Source organism: Tiliqua scincoides, chromosome 1, assembly GCF_035046505.1.
Source record: "Tiliqua scincoides isolate rTilSci1 chromosome 1, rTilSci1.hap2, whole genome shotgun sequence".
Classification (NCBI taxonomy): Eukaryota; Metazoa; Chordata; class Lepidosauria; order Squamata; family Scincidae; genus Tiliqua; species Tiliqua scincoides.
This window is the reverse complement of record NC_089821.1, coordinates 170,057,587-170,073,246: the sequence shown is the minus strand read 5'-3', so window position 1 is coordinate 170,073,246 and position 15,660 is coordinate 170,057,587. Positions and strand designations below refer to the sequence as shown.

The following is a 15,660-nucleotide window of genomic DNA, read 5'->3' as shown; positions in this document are numbered from 1 at the left end:
AAGAACCAAAACTTTATATATAGGTTAATGGGTTCTTAGCTGTCTGTGACAGAACAGGAGAGAGATCTTGGGGTGCTTGTGGGCAGCTCGATGAAAGTGTTGACCCAATGTGCGGCAGCAGTAAAGAAGGCCAATTCTATGCTTGGGATCATTAGAAATGATATTGAGAACAAAACAGCTAATACTATGTATAATGCCGTTGTACAAATTGATGGTAAGGCCACACCTGGAGTATTGTATCCAGTTCTGGTCGCCACATCTCAAAAAGGACATAGATGAAATCGAAAAGGTGCAAAAGAGTGTGACTAAGGCTGCAATCCTAACCTCACTCTCCTGGGAGTAAGTCCCATTGAACACAATAGGTCTTACTTCTGAATAGACCTGGTTAGTATTATGCCCTAAGATGATTACTGGTCTGGGGCACCTTCCTTATGAGGAAAGTCTACAGCGTTTGGGCCTCATCAGCCTAGAAAAGAGGCTTCTGAGGGGGGACATGATTGAGACACACAAAATTATGCAGGGATGGACAGAGTGGATAGAGAGATGCTCTTTACCCTCTCACACAACAGCAGAACCAGGGGACATCCACTAAAATTGAGTGTTGGGAGTGTTAGGACAGACAAAAGAAAATATATCCTTACTCAGCATGTAGTTTGTCTGTGGAACTCCTTGCCACAGCCTGTGGTGATGGCATCTTGCCTGGATGCCTTTAAGAGGGGATTGGACAAATTTCTGGAGGAAAAATCCATTATGGGTTACAAGCCATGATGTGTATGTGCAACCCCCTGATTTTAGAAATGGGCTACATCAGGATGCCAGATGCAAGGGAAGGCACCAGGACACAGATCTCTTGTTGTCTTGTGTGCTCCCTGAGGTATTTGGTGGGCCATTGTGAGATACAGGAAGTTGGACAAGATGGGCCTATGGCCTGATCCAGCAGGCTGTTCTTATGTCTCTCAGTTAGGTTGATAAACTAGTTTTTAAACCTCGTTGAAAGCCAGCCTCAGTATAGCTTGTCAAGCTCAACACCTGGTCAACACAGCTACAATTTTATCGAAAGCCTGCTTGTTCTACAGGCAGGTGTTCATCTATTATAGGGCCAATCCTGTTTATGATTAGTTTCTCCAAAAGTTTGTAACATGAGCTGAGAAGGGCAATTGGGCGACAAGTGTCTACTCTGTCTTGAGGTTTACTGGGTTTCAGAACTGATATTACTTTAGCTTTTTAAAATTCCAGTGGAAGATATCCACTTGAAAGTATGTCTGAGAAGAATTTGCCAAGCCACTTCCTTGTGTGTCTCCCAGAATGTATGAAAAACTTACGATGGATGCCGTGAAAGCCAGGGGCTTTGCCACACTTCAGACTGCTGATAGCTGCGTTGACTTCATCGATTGAAAACGGGTGTGAAAATTTGGAATGCGTTTGGGACGACTGCCAAAAGCTATAAGGGCTCTCTTGATGGTAGTCGAGTGCTCTTTCTCCCTTGGGGCTTTGGAAAGGGATACAACTTGAGAGGCTACTTGATCAGGGGTTACACTGGGTATTTGTCGTGCAGGTTGGCTAGCACCACCCAGTTGCCTTAAAAGGCTCCAAGCTTTCCTGCTTGATTTGCTGAAATCTAATGATGAAGTAAGTTGTTCCCATTTCTTGTGTCAGGCTGCGTCCAGACTATGTAGAAGGTCGAATCTATGTAGAATCTCTGGGTCACCGCTATGTAGGAAGTTCTGATAAAGTTCTTCCGTCTCTTCATTCCATCCTGGGATGTGTTCTTGTCTAAATCCTCGGGGGATGTTTCTTTTTGCTGCAGCAATTATTACCGTCAAGAATCTTTGATAATGTTGGCTTGTAGGTGAAATCCATTGTACAGTCCTGTCAAGATTTTTGACAAATTTTGGCCAATTGGCTTTGTGGAAGTTCCATCTAGGTCTGGGAGTAGAGCGAATTAAAGGGATCTGAATTCTAATTTCAAGCAAAACAGGGTGATGCTGGCTGTGTGAGAATTTGTTCAGTACTTTCCTGGTTATAGGGACTGGCTGCAAATTTAGGTCTTCTGAGGCGAAACATAGATCTGGGTTAGTTTCGCATTTCACATTTAAGGAGGCTGAACAAGTTGCATACTAAAGGCTTTTTTTTAAAAATTTTATTACAATAGTGTGCCATGGCAGGGGTGATGGTAAAACTGGACAATGGCTGAGGTCATATCCCTGATTTAGACTTGTCTTTCTGAATTTTGTTTCATTCTTTGCTGGTTTCATTTTGTTTCATTCTTCGCTCCCCTTTTGTATTGATTTATGAGTTGTTTGCTTTGTAATTTTATTGCTTTTATGAATTATTGTACTTTAAAACTTTTAAATTCCCTGGAGTCCTTCAGCAGGCATAGAAATCTTTTAAATACTGTTTCTCAGGTAGCCCTTGAGAAAGATGATGGCCTAGACCAGGGCTGTCAAAGATAAGGCCCATGGGTTGAATGCGGTCCAAGGAAGTAATTTATCTGGCCCCCATTATAATTGGGCTATCCCAGCTTCATAATTGGGCTCTCATATCTTGAAAATAAGAACAAGATTTGCCCATTTTCTCTTCTATCATTTGCAGCTAATGAGTTTCTTTCTGAGAACATAGTGCTTAATTCTGGCCATCGCCTACTTCAGGGGTGCCCAAACTCCAGCCCTGGGGCCACTTGTGGCCCTCAAGGCCTCTCAATGCGGCCCTCAGGGAGCTCCCAGTCTCCAATGAGCCTCTGGCCCTCCGGAGACTTGTTGGAGCCCACACTGGCCCATGCAACTGCTCTCAGTGTGAGGGCAACTGTTTGACCTCTCGGTGAGCTGTGGGATGAGGGCTCCCTCCACTGCTTGCTGTTTCACATCTGTGATGCAGTAGGGGCAGAAAAGGAAAGGCTAGCCTTACTTTGTGCAAGGCCTTTTATAAGCCGTGAACTATCGCAAGACCTTCATTCATTCATATAAGGTTATTTTTAATATATTCATTTATGTAAAGGTATGTAAATTTATTCAAATTTGAAATGCAAATTAATGCTTTTTGTCCCTGGCCCCAGACACAGTGTCAGCGAGACAATGTGGCCTTCTTGCCAAAAACTTTGGATACCCCTGGTTTACTTAATGATGTCACTTTCTGTTTGATGATGTCACTTCCGGCCCTCAGTGGGCATCAAGCATGCTAACTTGGGCCCTCTGTATGAAATGAGTTTGATATCCCTGGCCTAGACATTAACATCTGCTCCTAGACAAAATGTAGCCCAGGTCCTTTGAAAAAGTTTCAAAGGCAGTACCTGAGCATTCTAGCCGGTGACATCACCTCCCCTCAGTAAGAAAAGTCTCAGAACTCTGCTCCACCCGATCACTACTTATGCTTAGTTACCTACTCTTGCATTTGTGGGCTTTCCCCCACTTTTTTCTCTGTATTCATAATCTGCCAATCGACAAGAACACTTCTCGTATCAAGCTTAAGCTACAAGAGAGTTTGTCTTCAAGGTACTCTTTTTCTGTGTGTTTGCTGTAGTAGGCTAACATGGTTTACCACTCTGGAATTTGAGAAGGCTCTAACTGTTGGAGCACTGACACACTGCAGAGAATTTCCTCCTCCCCCTGTACAGGGCTGGCTGAAAGAGTCTTCAGATACTTGTTGGCAAAGTACAAAAAACTGAGTTTAAGTAGGAGGAATCACACAATAGCATTTGAGAGTCTTCATAGAAGGCAGAGCAAGGAAGCCAGAGTGCAGTTTCTTTGTTCAGAAGAAGCTGAGAAGGATTTGGATTCAGGGGTGAGTATTTACTGATACGGTACACTCTAGCGTCTGGAAGTTATTGAAAACAGAAGCGGTGGGTGAAGTTTTTTGGTTCTTACTCCCTTATAGTTTAATACATATTAATGCATTTTGATTACATTTTACTGTACAGTGCTTGCAAGGAAGGAAGCATGGGAGCCAGGGATTTCAGAGCAAAGAGAACAGAAGCAAAATGAAAGCATGCTGACAGTGAGAAGAGGCTCCAGTGAGTTGGAAAAAAACAGTAACTGACTGCAGAGGTTGTTTTCCTACTCAAATGCTGGCTGAGGGAGAGTGAGAGAGAGCACGGACATAAGGATTGCCAACTCTGATTGAAGCTATTCCTGGAGATTGTTTTTCCAACATGGTATAACATTGCAGATTCCTGATGGCCCTGCAGAAATCTCCAGGATGGCTTTCCATTCTCACCCGCAGATTAATGCCAAGGCTGGAGGGTTGGCAACCATAGAGAGCAACAGCAGGAGTGGATAAAACCCATTTGATTGCCACCATTCTGGTATTTATTCTGTATCAGAGGAGTTACATGAATGAGGCATGCTGTGGGCTGAATCATGTGCAGGATTAGTTCAGAGCGGCAGGTGAGAAAGCCTGCTTAATTCAAGCATTCCTTGAGTATAAACTTCCCTTAATTACACATCAAGAAGGGGGGCATTTGGATTACCTTCTTTCTGGAAAGGTTCCTGTGTTATCCAAAGCTGCAAAGCAGCTAGAAGTTCAACAGGTGAGACTTTCTCATCACTGCCCTGCCAGAGATGCAGAGCAAGGAGAAAGTTTTAGCTGTGAATTTTTTCTATCATGCTGCTAGGAAAAAAAATGACAAACAAGCCTAACTGACAATAAAATCTCCAGCTAGAAAATTACAGTAGTACAGCCTATACATGTCTACTCTGAAGTAAGTGCCTTTGCTTTCAAAGGCATTTGCTTCCAGGAAAGTGTGTATAGAGTTGTAGCTGTAACTTGCGCAAAGCCTGATTCATCTTATATTTGCATTGCTAAGAAATGATAGATGCTTTGACACTGTCTCAGGGCCCCATCCTATCCAATTTTCCAGGGCGGTGCAGCAGTGCCAATGGGGCGTGCACTGCATCCTTTGGTGGAGTGGCAGTCACAGAGACCTCCTCAAGGTAAGGAAAATTTGTTCCCTTATCCCCAGGCTGCAATGCAGCTGCAACAGTGCTGGAAAGTTGGATAGGACTGGGACCTCAGAAATTTGTTTAAGGGCACAATCCTAACTAACTTTCCAGACTGAGGTAAGCACAATGCAACTCTGAGGCAGGGGAACAAACATTACCTTAACTTGAGGAGGCCTCTGTGACTGCCCCCACCCCCCAATGCAGGATGCAGCACATGCCCCACTGGCACAGCTATGCCAGTGCTGGAATGTTGGCTAGGATTGTGCCCTTAGTGTTTTAAAATTGACCCATTTTTATATATTACGGTTCTTGTTTTTTAATTCATATAAAAAGTTGATAATATGTTCAAACTGGTGGTTTAAGATAAAAATCCCTGAAGATTAAAAATCAAACCAGATAAACCATCAATAGAATATCTGACTCCCACTTTTTAACATTTAAATGCTTAAAGAAAACTCTCTCTTAGCAAACAGTCTTTAACTTAAAGGGGGGTGGGGGGGAACAACTACAAAAAAAATATTTCCACTATCTTTCTAATCTTTCTAATGGAAAGATTTACTCTGTTGCAACAAGGGTCAACTGAATGACAAATCAATCCAGGGCACAATCCTAACTAGGTCTACTCAGAAGTAAGTCCTATCTTGTTCAGTGGGGCTTACTCTCAGGAAAGTGTGGTTAGGCTTGCAGCAAGGTCTGTTTTTGTGCTTCTAACAGCTGCTGACTTTTTGAGCATGGAGATAGCCATTATCACTTCGCTAATGCTTGCACAGCACATGGCAAGCTGCTTCAAATGACACAGCCACCCATATCAGTTCAGAAGTTGCCAATCTAGTTGCAACATCCTCAGTATCAGTTCAATAACCTTATGGTCATATTTAAACTCAAAGGGCAGTATTGCAAAAGTTACACTGAAATATGCCAAACTATAGATTGGTCAGCAACCAATTCAGAAGTAACATCTATTTTCCAGCCATTCCAGAGACAAAAAACTGAGATCAGGAATAAAGATCACAAAGGCAGTGGCAGAAGGCTACAGGCCCATCCCTTTCTGTGCTCAGAGTAGCTCTGCAGAAAACTGTGGAAGGCTTTCAAAACTTTCATAATTGTATCTTTCCCCATGCCTTAACATTTTTAATCAGCAGCAAATTTGAACTAGAAAACATTTTATAGGTGTTTTTAGAGAAAGAGTGGCTTTATCCCACATCCATACCTCTCTGAAGTTGTTATGGGCACTTAGAAGTAGTTTGTCAAAAGTCAATGGAATTACAGTATGTAAGCAGTCACTGAACTGCTTTTGGGGTAACTTTTATCTCCTTCAGTCAGCTGGCAAATAGCATTGTGGTTCACATAAACTGCAATGTTCATGGTTCAAAAGACACTGCTGCTTATCATTCAGAGATAGTTAGATTCCAATATTCTTTCAACCCCTGTTGTGTAACATGTTGGCTTTGGACTAGGGCAGACTTCAAAGTAGACAGCAGCACCATTGCATTTTTCCAAGACTGCACTTTGCCAGAAGTTAGTCTCATTTATTTCAGTGGACCTTACTCCCAGGTAATAACAAGGCTGCAATCTACTTTTGCCTGGGAGCAAGCCACATTGGCTCTAATGGGACTTGCTGCTTAGTAGACAGTGCTTTGTGCCTTCAGCAGCAGCAACCTGGGCAGAAATACAAAAACCCTATTTTCCTGGCATAGAGTTGCAGAAGTGGAGAATACTGAACCCATAGAATGTCTGTCTATTTGGAAGCTTTAGAATGCTTAGGAGTCCTACCAGAGTGACTGATGTTGCTGACAGACTGTATCCAGTTAGTCATTTCAATCAAACATTTATTAACATAAAGTGTTGCAACACCCCTCTTGCAAATTAATCTTCAACTTCCCTGGCCTTGACCAAGCAATGATGAAGCAGATTTTCTGTGGTTGTAGTGATGGTAGAGGCATATCTCTTGTGGCATGTACAACCAATAGAGCCTCTATCAGATGGCCGTGTCATAGCCACCTCGAGATGCTTCTCTGTCATAAGCCATGTCTGTAAAGGGCTTAACAGCCAGACAACCTTCTGTTATCGTTCCACTCTCAGCTCACCAAAATGTGCATTTGTGTCAGCTAGATTGGGAAAGTAGTCTTTGCCATGGATGTCTCTCCTAGGTCACTGTTTCCCAAACTGTGAGCTCTGGCTCACTGGGGATCCACGGAAACCAGCCAGGGGAGCTGTGGAATCCTCTCAAAAAATCCACTGCCCTATATAATGTATAAGAGTGTAGCCTATTAGGGAGCCGCGGCCAGTGGCCCAGTAGGTCAAGGGAGATGCCAGTCAAAAAAGTGTGAGAACCACTCCCTAGGTGAATAGCTTGTTGCTGTAGGATCAGCTGCCATACTAAGGCTGCAATCATTACCTTGGAGTAAGTTTCATAGTATTCAATGGGACATATTTCTGGAGTAGACATGCATAGGATTGTGCAGCTGTTCTGAGATAGAAGACTTTTCAAATTCTAAATGCAAACATACACAGTAAGTAACGCATTGGGGGGAAAAGAATGATTTTCAGTGGCTCTTCATTGTGTACATAGGCTTTGTAAATCCATGGTCAAAGAAATAGAAATGCAAATGTAACTCATTTGAATTTTCACATGCTTCACCTTCTTCCCACTGAAGCTATGGGAATATAGCTTAGTGAGAGGGCTAAGAATCTCCAGTAGACACGTTATTAGCAAACGCTGAAAATGACTATTCGCAGTTTAGATCACAACTTTTTCTCTAGGAAGGCTCCTGTACCATTAGCAGTTGCATGGCAAACAAAAGCACGAACAAGGAAAGCTGGCCAAGACATGAGGAAACCCTTGGGGAAAAGTGGTGCAGAATTATCCTGCTTACCCAGAAAGCACCAGGAGCACTACTAAGAAATAGCATTCCATTCCCTTCTCAAGGTCCCTTCATGGAAACTCCTTCTGTTACCCGTTTGAGCTTTGGACTATTTAGTTCCCATTGTTACTCTGCTGCACTTGGTTTGAGCCATAACCTTTTTGTCTTTGTTTTTCTCCCACCTCTGCATCAGGACATTACTTAATACTGTTCTGTGCCGTACCTGACTACAAGACAGCTTGAAAGATGACTGCAAAACCCAAACTTTACTATGTCCAGGGGAGAGGGAAGATGGAATCCATCCGCTGGTTGCTTGCAGTAGCCGGAGTTGAGGTTTGTGGGCAGTGGGGGGGGGGGGGAGAGGATGAATGAACTGATGGCTGAAAAGAGTGGCTTCTTCTGCAAATAAGTTTTTTCACTTGTAATCTGTGCAGAATCTCATGTATACTGGGCCTAGCTTACATGTGAAATGCAGAGCACAAACCTGCTTCTGAGCAGGAATATACTTTAATAATGAATAAATCCCGTCCCAGCAGCTCACCCCTGTGTCCTAATCTTTAGGGCACTAACCTTTAGGTTATTACATTGTTCCAATAATTTGTTCCTGGCATCTACCCTAAATGATTTCAAAGCTTAGAGTATCATGCATTAACAGTCCAATCCTAATCTTTCCCGCCTGATGGTGCAGCCACACCAAAAAGGAGTGCACTGTATTCAGCAAGGGGAGTAGTCGTAGATTGGGAGGCTTCAGAACTATTTCCTCTTACTCCTCCGTCAGCGTCCTGCTCTACAGTGGGTATTCTTGGACCTGCTGCACTCAATAGCTGGCACAAGTTGGAGGAGAAGAAGGGTTGGGAGTCTGTGAAAGAGGGAATAGGATCTGGTGTGTGCCATTGCTGCCAAATCCACCCGCTCCTGCAGCCTCCCTGACCTCTTCTACTCCCCCTCCCCACCCCTGACCCTTCCTTATCTGGTCTGGTGGGTGTGGCGGGGTCCATCAGTGGATACATAGCACTGCAGCTTCTTGTGGAAGTGCTCCCAAAATGGCCACCATCAGAGCTGTCAGCAGCTATTTTGCAATAGCAGAACTTTGTTCTGCTGTCGCAAATGCTTCTGCACATCAGCCCAAACCTGTGTATAGGATTGAACTGTGACGCTTCCAATTCCCATTGATTGCAATGGAAGAATTACAGGGGTGATTGCGCCTAAATCTCAATTTGCACGAGAAGTGCTTAGGAGGTCACTTCATAATGAGCTGTTGGAAACCAGTAAGGATGGTAGTAAGCATTGTGGGAGACACAGATACGACTGAAGTCTCATGCCTAAGCCCTATGAAAAGAACAGGAGTGTTGCAATAAAATAATACAGTAGTTTGCAGGAAGCAAGCTTCCTGATTATATACCACCAATTCAATGAATAACTACATACTTCCAGTCTTATCTCCTCACTGAGGGAAAAGAGTCCATTAATGTAGCATGGAATATTACAAGGCATTATAGAACACAGCAATTTTCCATTCATTTTAACAATACTGTCGATAAGTTGACTTATAACAGTAACGTTGAAATGTATTGATGACAATGAAATGTAAAAATAGTTGAGTTTACGATTAGAGAAAGAAAAGCATGAGAAATGTTTAGGAAATGTCGGTCTGGTTGGTTCAGTGAGTTGAACTGTTTAGAGGTTATTTACAGTTCCCTGATCCTTTGAATAGGGTGGTTGATCTGCACTCTGAAACTGGTAAAGAAACTCCGTATTGTGTATTGTTCAAGCACGATTTGTACAAGGAGCCCATTTTCATCCCAGCGTCCTACTGTCATAAATAAATAAAGCAAATCAATGTAAAACATGGGAGAAATGAAACTTTAAGGTCATATTGTATCTTGTAGTGTTGCAAAATATTTCAAGAAGCATCAGCTGCTTTAAATGATGGCAAAAAGGCATGTATCCATGAATGGTTCTTTTCAAGATAATCTATGTCTAACAAGGGAAAACATTTTGTTCTTCTGCTGTGTTTCAGTTTGAAGAACAATTTATACAAACAAAAGAAGACTTGGAAAAATTGCGTAGTGGTAAGTCTGTGGGTGAGGAGATCGTATTTTTAAATAGGGGTGGGTTAATTTTTATTAATTACATTGTACTAATTATAATCAATAATATTAATCAATTATAGGAATCCATGCTTTATTGATAATAATTATCCATTATTAATTCTTTAAATAAAAAAATCTACTAAGCCACTATATTTTATTTCTAAAACTTTTATCCTACTTTCTGTATTATAATAAAGACAAGGAGGCTTGCAAGAAAGCTTTCAAATAAAACTCAAAATCAAAACTAATAGGAAAGTTGCTCTGCAAGGAAATTAAGTTGTGATGTGAGTTGGAGATCATAACGCTTGCATTTTGGGTTTCGTAGGACGCAGACTGGGTCAATCTGAAATGTTAAATGAAAACCTTGTTCCGTTTTAGCTTGTGTGAATATTGAATGATGCTTTTAAATTTTTCTTTCAAAAGATGGATTCCTGCTGTTTCAGCAAGTGCCCATGGTGGAAATTGATGGGATGAAGATGGTGCAGTCCCGAGCTATCCTCAACTACATTGCAGCAAAATACAATCTCCATGGGAAGGACCTCAAGGAGAAAGCATTGTACTGTGTCTTGGTCACACTTACCTTACTAAAACGTAGATGTTATCATAGACTTGTTATCTGCACTAGAAACATCTTTTCTACTTTCAGTTAAGCTACAAGTACGAACTGTATGATGTGAATTCTAAAATATCTTCTGCATCTCTGTATTCAAGAGATGCTGTATATCCCACAATGTACTTCCCAGTTAAACACATAATACAGTTATATAGGAAGGAAAAGCTTTATATAGTATAAGGCTGGAACTCTTCTGCAGAGGATGAGTTTCTGTCTAGAACAGTGGTCTAGAGTGGTCTCCAAAGTGGAGACCACTGCACGCCCACAAAGGCTTCTCCAGCGTGGTTGGTGCTTACCGTTCCACGGGGGAGCCATGACAAAGCACCTCCGTTTGCCCCCATTCCTCTTTGCGTCCAGCTGCTTCTGGCCTCTGACACCCCAGCAGGTTTTGCGCCTAAATTTCTGATTAGAAGCTGGATGTGAAGAGGAATGGGGCAAACTGCAACACTTTGTCACGGCTTCTCCCTAGAACGGTAAGTGGTGGTCATGCAGGAAAAGGTTTGGAAGGGTTCCAGACCTGGCCCGCATGCTGGAGTCTGAAGGGCCCTGACCTTGTACAAGCAGCAAAATGACCTTTGTGATTGTTTCTTTGCCAAAGATTGCTAAGTACACATGCTTTCTAACACTCCTCCTACAGATATGAAACTGGATAAGGATCTCAGGAGATACCAAGTAGAATGACAAATTCTGGTGACCCATTCCTTACTTGACTGACTGATCCTTTTCCATGAATTAGTTCTACCTCTCCAGTGATCCTTTATAGGAATCCTGAAGTTCATGGAAATTCCCCTATCCACAAGGGCTTCCCCATTCAGTGAAGAGACGGGGGAGCAGCAGACCAAAAAATATTAGGGCATAGAGCTTCCCTTCCATTGAAATGAATGAGAGGCCCCAAGCACACAAGAACTTCTCACCCTGGGTTCTGATTTGGGATGTCGTTCCATACCCTTTAAGCTGCTCAGAATTATAAAGGTCTGAAAATTATATTGCATGTCTGATGAAATGCTAACTCATCAAGCAGAGACTTTGATGGGCAGCTGAACACAGTGGTGTCATTAGGGTTTGTGTCACCTTGTGTGGGAGGTCAGCGCGTCACCCCCATAATGCACCTCCTCCCATGCAGTGGGCAGGCCAACACCCCAGACAGTACACATGGGGATGCACCATTACCCCACCAGAGCTGGTTTTTTGGCTATAACTTTTGATAGAATAGAGATATTTCAAGGTGGTTTGTTTCATTGCATTCTGCATGACATTATGCATTGAATGATATATAACATGGTGGTATTATTCAAAAATACCAAGATTTCACAATTTTGGCCAGTAGTGGAGTCACTCCCCCTTTGCACGTCATCCAGTGCGTCCCACACAACCCTAGCAATGCCACTGGCCAAACATGCTATATGGTAACATTACAATAATAAAGCATAGTGATAGAAAAACTATGGTATGAAGGGCAAACTGCAAATGCATGTTATGAAATTGGAACTTTATAAATGAAAAACAACATTGGAAAGCTATGATTTTTGAGTAGAGCATTGGTGGAAGGCGAGCAATGCACCACCTTCTGCTTGTCATTACTCCACTCACTATTACAGCCTCCTGAAGCTGTGACAATCATGGTTTATTCACATTGTCTGCCTTGAAGTTGGATGTACAGTACATTAAAAGGGTGTAGACATAGTCCTACAAAGGGTTGTGCTCATTGCCTATTTAAAAAAATAACAGGGATTCTTACCCTAAGGCCGCAATCCTAACCAATTTTCCAGCATGGATTTAAGGGCAATGCAACTCTGAGGTAGGGGAACAAACATTGCCCTACTTTGAGGAGGCCTCCATGACTGCCCCCCCAAACTGCAGGTTACAGCACATGCCCCACTGGCACAGCTATGCCAGTGCTAGAAAGTTGATTAGGATTGTGCCCTAAGAAAGTTAGTTATGACTAAGCATTAATTTCAATGGTAGTGAATCATCTTTGTACACAAGCAATTTCTTTTTAGTAATGTCCTCGTAGAATCAATCAAAATAACGTAAACCAATAAAAATTAACAGAATAAAAGTAATTGTGATAATATCTTCTTCTAGGATTGACATGTATGTGGAAGGAACAACTGATCTAATGGGGATGATAATGTTGCTCCCTTTCCAACCCATTGAGGACAAACAAAAGCAATTGGCCTTAATCATTGAGAGAGCCACAACTAGATATTTTCCAGTTTATGAAAAGGTAAGTGAGTGGGGCAGAGAAACATACATTGTGCAGCAATATGACATTACATGACTGTCAATGCAGGAAAGTGGAAAATGCAGAATGGTTGCTCTTGCTGAGCCTTGGCACAAAGCTTGAAATTGGGAAAAGTCCATGGTTCTGCAGCATCAGAATCATATAGAAGTACTGAAATGTTTAAGTGCTGTTGTGCATAGTGTCATAGCTACTCAAAATGTAGTAGGGTTGCTATAGAATGCATATGTGCACATGCAACTGTGCAAAATATATATTTAAATGAAAAAACTAAGTGGATCATATGTTAATGTCACGCAGTTGGTCCCACAAGAAATACAGATTTCTTTCATCAACTGTTTGGTCCATCTAGCTCAGCACTGTCTACACTGAGCAGCATCAGCTTTCCAGAATTTCCGACAGGTCTTTCCCAGCCCTAGTACCTGGGCAGGTCAGGGAGTGGGCTTCTCTGCAGGCACAGGGTCTGCCACTGGGCTATGGCTTCACCCCCATCAGCCCCTGCTGAACCTTGTCTTTATGATTTTTGGTGATGACTCTTCCATACACCTTCAGAACTGATCTAACTTTTCCCCCCATGTATCATAGGTTTTAAAAGACCATGGACAAGATTTCCTTGTTGGTAACCACTTGAGCTTTGCAGATGTACAGCTGATTGAAGCTATTCTAATGGTGGAGGAGCTGAAGTCTGATAGTCTCTCTAAATTTCCTCTGCTGCAGGTGAGCAAAATGGTGATGTGACAAGTTGCCTAATTTTTCAATATGGTTGCATGTAAACATGATCTATGCCACTTTTAATACAGGGTGTTGATGAATGAAAAGGTACTTCCAAGGAAGACTCTAAGTTCCAATTGGCTTGTCACACAATCACAGACCTTTTCATAGGTGACTGACTAGAGAATTCATTGCAGTTGAATTCCTTGATAGGAATCTTCATTTGCTAACAGAAAAAAAAAATAGAGCTCACACTACCAACGTATCCAGTTGTATTTCATGACTCTGAAAGAATTGTTGCTGTTAGGAATGCTGCTATTGGGCCTACTACTGCTATCAGAAATAAAGGCCCCAGAGATGAGATGGCATCTGCCAGACCTGCAACCAGCACAACCCCAACAAATCTTGCACCAGGCAAAAGCTTGTGGTTGGAGAGGACCACAATGAGGCCCCAATCCAATTTTCCAATGCCTGTGCAGCTGTGCCAATGGGGCATGCACTGCATCCAGTGGTGGGGAGGCAGTCACGGAAGCTTCAGCACAGTGGCTATATCATGTTTCTTCAAATTACATGTACCTCTTGAGAGCCATTTCTCACACAATTAACCATTTCTGTATACTAAAGGATTGCCATAGACTTACCATTTTAAAACACTGTCAAATTACGGTAGTACAACATTTGTTTTTAAACATCACTCAATGTGGTAAGTAGCAAATTGCTGGAAGCCCCTTTTTTTCAGAACGGATCTGGAAACACCCAAACTGCTTTTTATGTAAATTTATCTATGTCGGTATATTTTTCTTTGATGGGCTTTTTCTTTTGTAATCTAGGCCTTCAAAGCAAGAATAAGCAACACCCCCAATATTAAGAAATTCTTGCAGCCAGGAAGTCAGAGAAAAGCCCCACCAGATGACAAGTATGTTGCACAGGTTAAGAAGATTTTCAGCTTCTGAAAACATCAGCTGTGAAGATAACCGAAAATGTCAGCATAAGGCGACCTGATCAACACTGCTTGTTCACATACACTACTCACTCAATGGCCTGTTTTGTGAAAGATTAATGTCAAGTATCACAGTTCCTCTTAGCTTTATTGTTTCTGAAACTTTTTTTGAAAATGTTAGAATGCCAAGATACATAAAGTACGTGAAAATTTTTGTAAAGCTGCTAGGGTCTCGTTTAGACATTACTCAGTCACCCAGGGGACAATGAATCACTGGTATTCTACCACTCACTACTGCACATTTCTTCTTCATGAGTATGGCAGAATCTGCCTTTAACCCATAAAATGTGAATGCTGGTTATGTTGGTAAAATTTAGAACAGAAGTTACCATGGATTATTTGCTTCTGGTTTCCTTATCGCATGACACTTTTACTCTGTAATAATGCAATCATTACAAAGGATAATTGTCTTAACAATTAAATACAATTAATTCTTAAAGAGAGAGAGAGAGATGTACAGGTTTTTTTTGGTAGTGTCTGGTAATTTCTGCCTCTGTGTGCAAACTGTGTGCAAACTGCCTCAGAGGCAGTTTCCAGAGTGCCTCTAGGGGCAGGGGAAAGGTGGGAGGGGAAACTGGGATGGGAGGGCTGAATATCTTCCAACAAAATGAGAGATCAGAATGCCTGTTCCATTTATTTAATGTAATAATGGCCAAAATTCCAAACATATTCCTAATGATCCTCCAAATAGGGTACGTCTAAATAAGGATGCTTTGGATCATGGCCTAAGCCTGCTTCAAGTCAAGAATGGATGCTTGTGTGTTTTCTGGATTAGGTTCTTCATCTCCACCAATTTCTATAGCAATGGGGTAAGCACCAACATGAACGAATACAGAAAATAACATGAATCGGAAGGGACTAGAGGGTATGTTTCAGAGTAGTTAAGCAAATATATCACAAGGGTTCCAAAAACAAGGATCACTTTGGGGAAGAAGGGATATAAGGCATCAGGCCAGAACTTTGCTTTTGCTGCAACAGTGTCACATCTGAAGAGATTGGCCCCATTTAACTTGGCTCTTTGGAAGGATGAATGAATTTGGTGAAAACAGCCAGAACTAGTAACAGCTGACATGTCTTTTCTTTGGATCCTAAACATTACCTTTTGCACAATGGATCAGTATACAGCTTCTAGGTGAGAGTGATGGAAGGGCACAGGGACATAATGATACACAGCTTACTTTTAATACCACCAGTAGCTCTTAT

At 42.0% G+C, this 15,660-nt stretch overlaps 1 protein-coding gene across 1 annotated transcript; it reads left to right on the top strand.

Moving 5' to 3' along the window:
• The first annotated feature begins 3,607 nt into the window (after positions 1–3,607).
• Positions 3,608–14,894, top strand: LOC136663683 (glutathione S-transferase-like). The gene is made up of 7 exons (XM_066640539.1): positions 3,608–3,777; positions 7,992–8,131; positions 9,819–9,870; positions 10,315–10,447; positions 12,590–12,731; positions 13,332–13,463; positions 14,288–14,894. Exons 2-7 carry the CDS (start codon positions 8,045–8,047, stop codon positions 14,408–14,410), a joined length of 669 nt encoding a protein of 222 aa, XP_066496636.1. The 5' UTR covers positions 3,608–3,777; positions 7,992–8,044; the 3' UTR covers positions 14,411–14,894.
• The last annotated feature ends 766 nt before the right edge of the window (positions 14,895–15,660 follow it).

What these genes read in the sequence shown, in the direction of transcription:
- LOC136663683 (XM_066640539.1), top strand. Translation starts at nt 8,045, where the DNA reads ATGACTGCAAAACCCAAACTTTACTATGTCCAGGGGAGAGGGAAGATG. An exon ending in CTTGGAAAAATTGCGTAGTG is followed by an intron (nt 9,871 to 10,314) that starts GTAAGTCTGTGG and finishes TTCTTTCAAAAG; the next exon opens with ATGGATTCCTGCTGTTTCAG. An exon ending in GACCTCAAGGAGAAAGCATT is followed by an intron (nt 10,448 to 12,589) that starts GTACTGTGTCTT and finishes ATCTTCTTCTAG; the next exon opens with GATTGACATGTATGTGGAAG.